The sequence below is a fragment of the Colletotrichum higginsianum genome, chromosome 11, assembly GCF_001672515.1.
Source record: "Colletotrichum higginsianum IMI 349063 chromosome 11, whole genome shotgun sequence".
Classification (NCBI taxonomy): Eukaryota; Fungi; Ascomycota; class Sordariomycetes; order Glomerellales; family Glomerellaceae; genus Colletotrichum; species Colletotrichum higginsianum.
Window position 1 is genome coordinate 532763 of NC_030963.1, and position 12808 is coordinate 545570.

At 53.0% G+C, this 12808-nt stretch overlaps 5 protein-coding genes across 5 annotated transcripts; 3 read left to right on the plus strand and 2 right to left on the minus strand.

Moving 5' to 3' along the window:
• Positions 1 to 313: 313 nt before the first annotated feature.
• Positions 314 to 1053, minus strand: CH63R_14495 (uncharacterized protein; the record flags this gene model as incomplete). The annotated part of the gene is made up of 3 exons (XM_018309469.1): positions 314 to 447; positions 500 to 657; positions 713 to 1053. The coding sequence occupies 3 exons, from the start codon at positions 1051 to 1053 to the stop codon at positions 314 to 316; spliced, it is 633 nt and encodes a 210-aa protein (XP_018150712.1).
• A 3342-nt stretch (positions 1054 to 4395) lies between these two features.
• CH63R_14496 (chromo domain-containing protein) lies at positions 4396 to 5205 on the plus strand (the record flags this gene model as incomplete). Its single annotated transcript, XM_018309470.1, has 2 exons — positions 4396 to 4520; positions 4584 to 5205. 2 exons carry the CDS (start codon positions 4396 to 4398, stop codon positions 5203 to 5205), a joined length of 747 nt encoding a protein of 248 aa, XP_018150713.1.
• A 381-nt stretch (positions 5206 to 5586) lies between these two features.
• On the plus strand, positions 5587 to 5733 carry CH63R_14497 (uncharacterized protein; the record flags this gene model as incomplete). Its single annotated transcript, XM_018309471.1, has 1 exon — positions 5587 to 5733. The coding sequence occupies one exon, from the start codon at positions 5587 to 5589 to the stop codon at positions 5731 to 5733; it is 147 nt and encodes a 48-aa protein (XP_018150714.1).
• A 2539-nt stretch (positions 5734 to 8272) lies between these two features.
• CH63R_14498 (uncharacterized protein) lies at positions 8273 to 10038 on the minus strand (the record flags this gene model as incomplete). The annotated part of the gene is made up of 2 exons (XM_018309472.1): positions 8273 to 9139; positions 9226 to 10038. The coding sequence occupies 2 exons, from the start codon at positions 10036 to 10038 to the stop codon at positions 8273 to 8275; spliced, it is 1680 nt and encodes a 559-aa protein (XP_018150715.1).
• A 2242-nt stretch (positions 10039 to 12280) lies between these two features.
• On the plus strand, positions 12281 to 12604 carry CH63R_14499 (uncharacterized protein; the record flags this gene model as incomplete). Its single annotated transcript, XM_018309473.1, has 1 exon — positions 12281 to 12604. The coding sequence occupies one exon, from the start codon at positions 12281 to 12283 to the stop codon at positions 12602 to 12604; it is 324 nt and encodes a 107-aa protein (XP_018150716.1).
• Positions 12605 to 12808: the final 204 nt, after the last annotated feature.

Below are 12808 nucleotides of genomic sequence, written 5' to 3' on the forward strand. Positions count from 1 at the left end.
GATTGGCTTCCTGCTTCCGAATATGCTCAACCAAGAGGATGAGAATCCCCCATCTAATAGGCTGATATGTAGTATGAATTTGAGAGACGTGATTTTAGATGTGGTGTATGCCATTGCATAAGTATGCAGGCTTTTAAGACCGTTTACTTCCATTAAATATTTTAATCAACCTAGAACCACTGTTTGGGAAATGCCAGGCTTGCTCAGGGAAGCTGAGCAGAAGCATAACTAGGGGATAAATATTCTTGAGACAGCTGCCTGTAGTCCTCGATACTGTTGTAAGCCCCCTTATCCATAGTGCTAGGCAGTAAATCTATTCTGCCGATCTTGGAGGAGCGACCTTTGACAGGAAGTCTTTCCGCAATTCCCGCACTTCTGGATTGGACGATGTGGGATGGAGGCCGGCGTCGAATATACAGTGAGTCAACTGCCCGAGATTCTCGTCACCTATAGTACCGTTAGCATAGGACGCGCTGGGCTTCATTGATTGATGCTATACTCGTGTCCGTTTTTGCATCCTCAGCTACCAGTGTCGGCGCCGACAAGCTGGACAAATGTCGTATCTGATGCTGCAGATAGAGCAGATCGTCCGCGACATGCGTCAAAATTTTGCCTCTGAACTTCAGCAAGTGTTGTTGCGTGATGGTAGGCACAGGTCTTGAGGGCGATAGAATTAGAACTAATAAGATCCATGATCATTAGGGGAACTAACTGTAGTTTTTCTTGGGCAGTAACGTGAAGGGATAGTGTAAGCTCGTACAGGAGGCGCGTGCAATAGCCAATGTCAAGCCACTTGTATTGTGCCAAATCCCATTCTCGGAATTGTTGGGGATATGGAGTGGATTGGTTTGTGAGGCGGGAGGCAAGCCCATCGAATAAAGCGATACAAGCAGCCCATTCGCGTTCTGATGTGATCTGATATAGTGTTGGATCCTGTATGACTTGGTTGAATGATTCTGATTCCTGCAGGAAATCGCGTATGAGTCTCGGGCGGATTTCCATAGGTTTGGCTGCGGCGATGAGATTCGAAATTGAGTCGCGAAGTTTCTCCATGATGTAGTAAACTTGCCAACATAAGCTAGGCGATGAACTTCTCTGGTACGTTCCCGCATCAGAGTCAGGAGAATCGAGCCAAACCATATATGTAAAGAGCTGCAGGCAAGGAAGTGCACGGGGTAATGTTTGCCTCATTGGGTATAGTTTAATTAAGCGCCAGCGTGATGCGCTGGACCTCGCATGAGAGCGGCGCCCTGATGGCAGCCTCAAAACTGCATTAATAGCCACAGAATCGGCGAATAGCCAATACTCGCGTACCATCACCCCAACAACGAGAGATGAGGGTGATGCATGCGCGAGGACTCCCCATTCGGCTGCCCTTCCGACGTTCCCGTGGGCGAACGCATGATCCTGTAGGTGTCTGTTGGTACAGGCTTCGGCCGTTGTTGCTCTCTCCGGTTAAGCACCAGACCCATGTCAGTGGCAAGGCCGCCCCATGTGAGGCACGTGCAGCTCAGCGATACGCCTAGCGTGTTGGAATGTGGTCTCGGGAGCCGTGATAGGCGTCAGGTTACATTGATGAAGTTTCAAGTGCCTGATTCGGGTGACGCGTTTGCCCAAACTTAAGGTGCGACCCTGGGGGTTGGTAAATCCGGATATGGCTAGCTCCGTTGGCATTTTTTGACGTTAACAAGTTGAGTAATTCTCGGTTTGCATTTCCGTCTCATCCGTTGACATTCAGACTGACCGCATGCAACACATGTCATCCTTTCTGACTCTGTATCCTGCCCAATATGACCAATGTCGACAAAGAAAATGATCACGTACCACGGCTCCTATACCCTTACCAACCACGTAAGGGTGTGGTTGGGTGCCTAATCTGCAAAGGACTCTAGAGGCCGGCAGAGTTGAAGAGCCGGCATTGCAGCGCCTTCAGGCAGCAATACGGGCCGTAATTAGAGTTGCCGAATCGGAGCAGCGACGACATCCAGAGTTTTGCTTCTTCGTGGGGCTATTCGGACTCAACAATGACGCTAATCCCGGGTGCCCAATACAGATAGACCTATGCAGCGTCATCGAAGTCACACGACGACTAAATTTATGTGGCTCTGCTATATTAATAACATCCACCTGTTGTTCTTACCACCAGACACCTCCCATGTCTTCCAGCCACTTAACCAGTTAGTCTTTAGCCCTGTGAAGGCAGCCTATAGGAAGGAGCTTAGATACCTCAGTCAGTAGAATAATTCTACTATCGTAGGCAAGAGGAACTTCATAGGCTGTTATCAGAAGGCTCGTCTGGCAGGCTTGACGATGGATAACATCAAAAGTGGTTGAAAATATACCGGCCTATGGCCTGTCTCCATGGCCAAATCCCTTATGAGCCCATTGCTGCTTCTATTAACACCAGGGCCAGCAGATCAGGCCTGCGAAGGGCAGTCTAAGGGCAGCCAAGGGCAGGCTGGAAGCAAAGATTCTGAAGGATGGTTATCTGCGTCGCCTGAAGTGGCATGGTCGATGCCAAAAAAGATGAAGGATCTGGCTGGCCAATTGAAGCTATTCACAGAGCTAGATAATGATGCCTCTACTCAACGCCTTCTGTTTAAAAGGTGAAAAAGGCTTCAGTGAGTAGGCATATAAGTTGGCTACTGCCCAGCATAATCTGGAGCTTTTGCAGGCCAAGATTACAAGCACTGCAGATAAGGAAAGGAAGACAGTTCAGCTGGATCCAAACACCAAGTTCGCCAACATTGAGGATATCCAGCAGGCGCAAATTAAGGCTGGCGAAAAGAAGGATATCACAGATGAATTCAGCGAGTCTGATCTACCTAGTGAAGCTGAAAGCTGTATTGTAGTGGCATCTAGGTGCAGCTAGTAGTTAATTGAACATACTGGTGTTGGTGGGAATGCCCTCTTTTTGGGTGGCCGAAATGTGGGTATGTGACGTTATCATGCAAAGCAATCTCGTCTAACCTAATGCCGAGCTCTCACTCATCTGCTTCTCGCCCCAGCTGATCAAAGAATCTGGTTGAAAAGGCACGCCCTCATAAGGTGAGTGGTAAGGATGTGCAAGCAGATGCCCATGAGGTATCTGTGGTCTACAGGCATTCTTGAGTGTCTACTTGGCGCACGGTTGGACTTCCGTATCCTTACGTGTTGGCTTACCCGGCTTCCTGACGTAAAGTATCCTGGTTAAGAACAGTGTCGACTGGCGAGACGCCAGAAGACTAGTCCTTGGGTCTTCAGAAACTCCTCCTGTCCCAGTCCGTGCGGCAATGAGCTCTTGAACACCGATCATTTCGCCGTGAGAGAAGGCCTCATTCGACAAGGCTCCGCGACCCAACAATCTCTCCTAGACACGGCAAACTCTCGGCAAGTCATTTAGTATGGATTCTGCCTCGTAAAACGATTCATGATCCGGTCCAGCTGCCATCCCTGCGTCGCACTGAACTTGGCACTCTCTTGCAGTCATTCCTGTGGGTTGTGCCATGACAGAGTGACTAATTGGCCTTGCTGTTTGGCATGCAGCAAGGCGTTTTGCCAGTGTACGATGATAGTTGGCCTGCTATCAGCCGCACTATTCGCTGTGACTGCGGCTTCGTCCATCTGGATGTGGGGCGGGATGAGAGAAGACTTGCAAAGTGACGGCCATGCATCACTGATGCCGTCAAACAGCAAAGCGTCCGCGTTCTATTGTTTCAGTACTGGGTTATTAAGCTTAAACAAGTGAGGATCTGTCCAGAGGCTATTCAGTAGTAGCAATTGATGGAAACGTGCAGGTCCTGCCGCTCGTTTGCCCGTAAACATTTATGACCTGTAGACGTTGTTGATTGGCTGGCATTTTCAAGAGAAACAGCAACTTCATCTTACCTCCTCAGTCTTGTGTGTACTTCAAGCTCCGGCACAAGTCTGAGTTTGTGTCACAAGAAAGCTTGAGACGCATACGGGGAAACCAGCAAGGGTGCCCATACTGGTTCGCGGACAGAGAGGTGTTGAATGGCTTCTAAAAGGAAATCGATTCGCTAACAAAGGTAATCAATTCGCTGACAAAGGAAATTGGTTCGTGGTCAAAGAGAATTGATTCGCTTACTTACATAAGCTTTGATCACTGTACAGCCACAGGCATAACTGGGGGAAAAACGTGAGCGACCCAGGTACGACTGAGGAGAATTTGTGTTGTTATTACTGAACTGTAACAGCCGTCTCCCACGTATCACATTAGCGTGCCCAGTGCCACAATAGGGGTGCCTGCGATTTGTTGATTGGCCCAAAGCATGTGATCGTTTTTTGCCGAGAGCTACGACGAACTGGGCCTCCAGGTGAAGCCTTCAGCTTTATTTCCAGGCTCCGAAGACGTCCCTTCGTCACCAACTGCTACCGGAATCCAGGCGTACAGCGATGCATCATCGTTGGGGAGTGCACAAAAGAGCTGCGCCACCCCCTAAACACTTACGCACCCGAAGCCGGAAAAGCAGCGGATTACTGCGTCAAGTGCTTCAGAACCTATGGAGTGTCTCGAAGTCGTAGGTCTCTCCTCCCTTGCTGCTAGATACAATTGCGCGCTGACTTTATGCTGCGTCTCCCAGCATACGAGAACAATTCGAACCTAACCGAGCTCCCCACGCTGCTGTACCGAACGAGACGATAATCGTCAATTGCTCTCTTGCCGCTTCCAAGCAGTCGAGCAGTGCATTCTGGTCCAAACGATCGAGCCCATCGAAGCATCGTGAGAGTGCTCCCGCCGTGACCGAGCCCATAGAAGGCAAGGAACTGATCGAGAAACACCAAGAAATCAAGTCCGTTATTGGACATAGGATCGCACTACGTGACAGCTCTCGAAATGAGCTGCGCATCCTGTGGAGCGACAATGCGACGTCGTGGGAGCCAGAGCGAGTGATCCAGACTGAAGCCCTCGAAGCGTGGCTGGCATATACATCGAGAATTGATCATCGGGCTTCTTTGGGAGAAGACCAGCGCAACAAGTGGCACCTTCTGGCGATACACTCGCACTGGACTGCGACAGCAACAACGGGCAGGCGTAAGAGCAATAAAGTAATGGTCGAGGTTTCTTGGGAGGGCAGCATGGGCAGGACAGAAATAACGGAAAGCTCTGCGCGGTTCCGAAACTCAGCCATGGTAGCGGAGTACTGGCACGACCGGGGTGGCAGAGATGTTGCGCTGCTTGATGCTGATGTCAGAGAAATTTGAGAGGGCAAGAGCTAATGTCCCCTGTCCTACATCCTACCGCCTGATCCAATGGCCCGGTCGGCCGGCCCTCATCCGGCCCTGACAGCTGGTGACCCCAGGCGTTTAGTAGCGCCTTCTTAGTGCTTAAGACGGCTATTGCAGCAATGTGTAAGAACCATAGCTTCGGTGTCTGCAGCAGCTTCCTTCGTCCACACGCATTCTAAAACTTCGAGGAATAATTTCAATTACTAAGTGCATAGAGACGCCAGGAAACGCGAGTCGAAACGCGAGTCGCCCTTAGATCCCTAGCCTACTCGTTGGCCTAGATCGCAGACGCTGACTGACAGCTGTCGTGGGTACAGCAAGCGTCTTTACTTTTGCTTCGAATCTCACAGTATCCACATGCCCTGCAGCGTTTTCTCGTGCCCACCCTCGCTCGTCCTTGCTGCCGACCGACGGATCCCGCGTACCCACAATCGCTTATCTGGATCAGAGCCTCCTCCGCTCTCATCGCAAGGCCTCTCTCCAACATATCTACTTCCCGCGTAGCTCCAAGGCCACTGCGCGTCTATACCATCGCCGCCCCAACCACATCACTCCCTCCGAACCTGTCCGGGATCCGTATATCGTTGCTCTGCTTATTGCTCTGGCCCAATCCCAGCGCCGCCGCTACTGTGATGGCCACAAGGCCCGTCCCGCGCCCAAGAGCTTCAATGTACGTGTATGCTCCCTAGTCGTTGGTGCACATTTGCTAACAGACACTCTTTACTCAGGTCCACGCCCTCGTAGGAGGTACTGAGGACCGGCACTATCTTGTCGTCTACACGGCACATGTGCCTGCAGCCGCCCTTGACAGGTTCACCCACCCATGTACGACCCCTCCCGCATCCGCCTGTCTAGTCATCCAAACAACCAGCCTAAAGTTTCAGCCGTTCGCATCCTTTCCCGAACGGCTCGCCCAAACCATGCACCCGCGCCACTAAAAGGTCAATAGAGACCAACGACGCGGAGTCTCCCAAGGTGGCAAAGGCTGTACAGCGCTGACAGGGAGAACCCCTGATCTAGCTCACTCCGAGGATGGATCTTTCTAATGTGGACATGTATGATGTAACTAATACCTACATCACGAAGGAAGACTTCTTCCCGGCGTTTCACAAGGCCTTTACGCAAGCTATGATAGATAAAAACATCGAGGAGGATGCAGAGGGTCTGACTTGACAGCCCCAATACATGCATGCCTAAATAGGGTTGCTAAGACGAGCGTGCTAGATGTCATAAAACGGGTGTTCCAGAAGGGGGTAAGTCGACTTGCAAGCGTGCTCAAAAATTGACAATCGCGTCCACTAGACACACTTCTTGATGTTGGTCTCTTTTTCTATCTCCCTAGCCTTACTTAAACTAACTCAACTATCGTCAGTACATACAGCTTGAACGTCTGATTGCATAGCGTGTAAAATATCGAACCACACCTGCGCCGCCCCTAAATCACCAGCTACTGCTTGACGATAAGCATTAATAACCATCCTTCCCATCGCAGGGGACCACCTGCTCCATGGTTCCCAATGCCCTTTGTAGTAACCATACACCGTCCTATAGTCATTAGTACTTTTTTCATGTCGCCACTTGCGGGAGCACCATGAGCTTGTTCAGCACTGGCCCTCTTGCTGGTTATCGAGCCACTGTTCCTTGCTATACCCTCTGGATTTCACTTTAATAATAGACCCGATCCGCGCCAGAGTCTCTTCAGCTTGTTCGACTTTACCCCCATCCAACTACGCTAATGCTAGCCCTAACCAAGTTCTAATACCATCAGCATCATCTCATCAGGTCAGCAAAGGGCAGTCTAGAGGCAAGAAAGCTGAGGGATGGGCTTCTGCGTCGTCTGTAGTAGTATGGTCGACGCCAAGGAAGGCAAATGATCTGACTGGCCAGCTGAAGCTATTCACAGAGCTAGATAATGATGCCAGTACTCAACGCCTCCTGTTTATGAAGGTGAAAAAAGGCTTCAGCGAGCAGGCATATAAGCTGGCAACTGCCCAGCAGAAGCTGGAGCTTCTGCAGGCCCAAGTCACCAACACTGCAGTAAGGAAAAGAAGGGCAGTCCAGCTGGATCCAAACACTAAGTTCGCCAACATCAAGGACATCCAGCAGGCGCAAATTAAGGCTGGTGAAAAAGTGGATAACGCAGCTGAATCCAGCGACTCTGATTTACCTAGTGAAGCTGGCAGCTGTATTGTAGTGGCATCTAGATAGGGGCAGTAATCAATTGAACACACTGGTGTTGGTGGGAATACCCTCATTTTTGGGTGGCCCAAAGGTGGGTGCACGACGTTACTCAATGGATGCCTTCCTTAGACTCATACCCTTTCCTACAGCCTCAACAGCCTGATTGATCTCATACTCGGCATACTGCCCCATTAGGGTTAGAATAAAGCATATGCAAAAAATAAGGTGATTTGGATAAGTGGTGAAAATGTTGTGATAGTTAGAAGTAGGAGGAGGTGGGACGTTGGATGTGGCGGTGAGGCATTTTTGGGTGGTCGGAATGGGGGGGTGGTCGGAAGTGGGTATGTGGCGTTAATATCTACGCGCTTAATTACTGGCGCGCTGGAAACCACCTTGCTGTTGACGTCGCGGCACTCGCATCAGTAGCGTACCTAGCACCTGGCCACCTGGACAGGATAAAACCGGACGGTCAGCAAAAATAGGTTCGTTGCATTCACCAAGTTGCGAGAAAGGTCTGTGTTGGCTTGCCGTGATGGGGACGCACCTGGTCGCAACCCTGAAGATCCTAGGCGTCTCCAAAAACGGTCATGATATGCCAAGGCTCATTGGCAATCGCAAAATGGTCTGCGGGCAAGGTAAGGCGCCAGTAAAGATGTGCCGTGCCTTTTTTTGATCACGGCCTCTGCTGAGCATTGCTACCAGTCCAATTACGGCTCTTGAAGCTCGTCAAGAAGACTATGCCCCGGCTCAACTGCGGCTATCTTGACTGCGTCAGCTCCCGGGCACGCCGGAATGGGCCATTTGCTGTGACCTTATCTGATTGGATGCTCGAATAGAACAGGGGTGTGAGTGCAAGGGGGACTCACAAACGAAGCAGTTCAGACCTGAAAGCCTGCCAGTACACTTCCAGAGACCACCGCTTGAGGATGTGGAGAGATGACGTAATCTGGTAAACGCCGTAATGGTCCGCAGTGCTGCCGATATAGACATCAGTCAACAGAAAGACTTGCGAGCCCTGGCGGACGCTGGCCACAAAGTGCCAGTAGTGGCCCTGGACGATGATGCCCGGGAGAAACTGGATGGCCGACGTGGACCGCCACCCGAGCGTGGCGAGGCTCCTCCACTGGGCCGACAGCCACGTCCCCATCTGCAGCGTCGCCTTGCCCCAATCCTCCCGGAGACGCTTAGTCTCGATTGAGAGCGCTATCGGGTTGCGGTCCAGCTCGCCCAGGTCGGTGTGGTTGATTGATCTGCCGGGCCGGGCATGACGAACGTCATCAACAAGACTGCTCAGATCGGGGACATTGTAGTCGGGTCGGATGATGAAGCAATAGTCGATCATCTTTGATGGCGCTGACAGGGGCTTGAAATTCTTCAATATGTGCGAGGAGGGACTACAGCCGGACGCATCACATGTTAGCCCGGGCTCCACAACAGTTGATTTTCGAGATATGGGTATGAAGCCGTACCAGTAGGCATAGTCCAGCAATTCCTCGGCGTCGTCGGCACGGCAGAGCCAGGAGAGTATCCTGTCATGCACCTTGTTGTTCCAGGCAGCCTCGGCCTCAAGAAGCGTCTCGCACTTGGCAGCCTCCTTCACAGTCTTGTTCACCCACGCGAGGGACGGGATGCGCTGGTCTTGGTTGGCTGAATGTGTGTCCGGGGTGTCGGCGCGGAACGCGTGCGGTGGTATGGAAGATCGCTCATGGGGGTAGACCAGGTGGCCGAGCTGTTCATAAGGAGATAACCGGTTAGACATGGTGTTGCCAGCGTGAAGGGTTTGGGTGGGGGTTTGTTTTGTGTATGTACGCATACCTCAGTGCGGCATCGCGACGGCAGCAGGTCTATGCCGAACCTGATCCTGTCCAAGTCCAGCTTCAATTGCATAAGCGAAGGCGGCAAAGAGACCGACGTGTCGAGGAAAGTCTTGACTACGAAGCCCGACTCATCGAGGGCGGCCCCTTTCAGCTGCTTGGTCGGGGACTGGTTTCCGGATCGGTTGGTACTTCCAGACCGTAGCGATAGAGAGGACTGGCTGTTGTCCCGCGACAACTGGGTACGGCTGTCACGGAGGGTAAAGGCAGGCCTGGGCGTGGTCATGTCGTGGGCGTCGAGAGTCTGGGGCCCACCGGTGGACATGCTTGCGTCCAGATCGTCATCGTCTGCTTCGAGAGGTCGCTTTTGACCGCCGCGAGTTGGCGTACTCGGGTCCTGCATCGAGGCTTCTGATGGGTCGTCGGCAGGTTTGCATCGATACAAATTGGGCTGGTGTGTCTGGGAGGCGGACGTGGATGGAGATGGGAGGGACGGTCGAGATCGCTTCGTTGGTGTAGGATAGTCTGCGCCGGGTCGGAGGAGAAGATGAGGACGCTTGCGAGAGCGAGAGGGAGGGCAAGGATCTTGCGGCGGTAGGCGGCGGGGTTCGATGGCCAAGATGGTGGAGAGCGAGCCGGCTTCAATCGAGGCCAACCAATCGAGGATGCGATGGGTACTGCAACTGCCCATGCTGTCGCCCTCTAGATGGCGAACACTGGTGGGGGGGAGGACGGTTTTGGGTGTATGGCGAGCGCTTCGTTTTTGTGTAGAAGAAGCTGGTGGGTTCGCTCGTCTGATCGGATTCGAATTCATGGCATTTTCGGCGACTGTACGAGTTGATGGCACGTCACGTCAGGTTGTTTACTAGTAGGTTCGGATCTGCTGCTAGGCGGAAGGCAGCCCCACCCTGGTCCCTAGATTTCCAGCCAGCCAATGATTCATGGCTAATAATGTGCCCATCTGGCGTAGTTGCCCCGCGAACCTTATGACTCCGACCAACCTCCGCTGATCGACCCATTGATCGACCCGTTTCGAACGTTCACCGGCACGTGACTGGCTTACGGGAGTAAAAAACTTGGTCGGTTTTCTCTACATCATCGCAGGGACTCGAACACAACCAAAATATCGGCACAAGGTACCCATTGTTAGTATCTACTAAGACTACAGAGGGCTTCGGCCCACCGCGCTATTGTTTTCCATCGTCAACTCACACGAGCTGAACTTCACGATCACGGCGGTCTCCCTAGGTGTAGAGCCATCGGTCACGGTTCACGGGGACGCCAGTACATCTCGACGGTCGGGACGAGTCCGGAACCCGACCACGAAGGTCAGATTGGTTGAGCAATTCAACCACCAGGACAATGCTAGGCCTAAAAATGAGATCAGCAAGCTCTCCAATGTCGTCCAGGATCTCCTACGATGGGACGCCGAGAGGGAACAGTTCCTGAAAGACTGTCTGAAGAAGATTGAGTCCTTGGAGAGAGAGCTTCAGGAGAAGAAACAGCGTTCAGCCCGGAACCAACGTGGCCTAGCAAGGTCCATGCATGGTGTCGGCGCAGAACCCAGCGAGACCGCCCAAAGTCCCCAAAAGCATTCCCTACATACAGCTCAAAACCAGCCAGTACCAGTCCGCACGCACGCGGCGGTAGCGAGCCAGCCACTGACCAGAAAACGGGATGAACAAACGCCAGCAAAACAAGCCGCAAAACAAGCTGCAAAGACGGCGACGGCCTTGAAAGACCTGCGCATCTTTGCGCGTCTGCGACCTGGAAGCCCGCTTCTCAACGAGAAAGCCTACAACATATATGCCTTCGTTTGAGAGAAGCCCAGTCCTCAGGTTCGAGGAGCCCTGAAGGGGATTGACCATGTCAAGACAGGATTGGCACTCTGACCTTCGTCGGCAGATGGGGCAAAAGTCTTGCTGGATAATAGAGAATAGATTGCTGCCCTTCTCCAGGCGCAAGCGGTCGAGCAGCGCGATACCTGGATCCGAGCCTATATCGCAAACGTCCCTTACACCAGGCATTGCCTGATAACCAACAACGAGCTGGAAACCTCGTCCGAGGAGCTACTCGAAGAGATCCAGTTCACGACGAAGTCGAAAGGCTAGGCACGGTGACAGCCTGGTTCAAGGCGGAAGCCGTGGGACAACTACCAAGACGCCTCCCGTCTGATGGGGGCCAGCGTTTTTGTGAACCTGCAGTTCCCGAAGGGAAACAGGTCTCCCCAATGCCACCGCTGCGGCGGCTTTCACAATGAACGAACGCGCACCAGAAGGAAGAGATGCCTCAAGTGTAGCTCTCCTTCCCACACAACCGATCAACACCAGGCGCCCTGCGGCGGCACCGAGGGCCATAATGACTGTGACTGCCCTTTTAAATGCCCGTCGTGTAACGGGCCCCACGCCGCCTTCGATGCAGCTTACCCTACCAAACCTAACGTGGTAAGAGACGTAGTCCAGAAGAGGTACAAGGCGCAGCTACGAGCCATCCAGGCTGAGGGAGAGAGATCGTGAAGAATTATGACACAGCAGTCGCATCAACAATCCCGAGAAAGAGGAGGTGAGATTGACTGCAACCCAGCAAATGAGGGACAACAGAAGAAGGCAGCACTCTAGAGCCCTGCAGATCATGCAGGCAAACGTGGCTAGACGACCTCTCGCATACGAAACCGCATTGAATCTGGCCTGCGCAGCCCAGATCGACATACTCCTACTACAAGCGCCCTTTATCTGCTCGGAAGAAAGAAGGAGGCTCACGAGATACCACCCTGCTTTCGAGATGTTCACCCCGGTAAATAACTGGGCTAGAGACAGACCCAGGGTGCTCACCTATCTTCGCAGGGGGGCGGGGCTACGAGGTGTACAAATACAGCCTCTACCCGGAGGACTGTCAGGATGGCAAGGCCGGCACGAGGCCAACAACCAGAAGCGGTCCCCAGGCTGCCTTGTGTGGCAAATGGCGCTGCAGCCCCCCCGCGGCGGCGGGTGCAGCACTCCCGCTGCGTCACCGTCACCGTTTCCACCACCTCCCCACCACTCAACAGCGGGCCCAGTATGGCCGGCTGCTACCGCACTTTCTTCCACAGAGGCCTCGGCGAGGCCGTCAAGGCTCTCAACGACACCGACTACCCTCACGATCCCAGCTGCATCGGCGTCCGTCTCGTGGCAGCCGACATTCCTGCCGAATTATCGCTTGCCAACACGGCTGGCAGGGACTACTTGATAAGGTCCGCTGCCCATTCCCTAGCTGCCTTGATTGCCTTTGGCCTCGTCTGCAAGGCAAGCTCGTGGGGTCTCCCGACAGAGTTGGCAGGCGAGCCAGCCCACCCTACGTGGGCCCTGGAGGCAGACGAGAACGGCAGCAAGTCAGTCGCCTGACCTGTTCCTATTCGTTCCTGATATGGATTGGCTCCGGCAAACGCCCAGACAAGCAAACATTGTCCACTGGCGGGACACTCTACTAATGGTCGACTGCCAAGTCTTCCAGTCGTATAAGACGCACCAACGGAGTTCGATCTTGGCCGTGCGTGATTGCACAAACAGGTCTGGCCGTGCAAAAGCATTATTCTTAGTCGTAAAGTA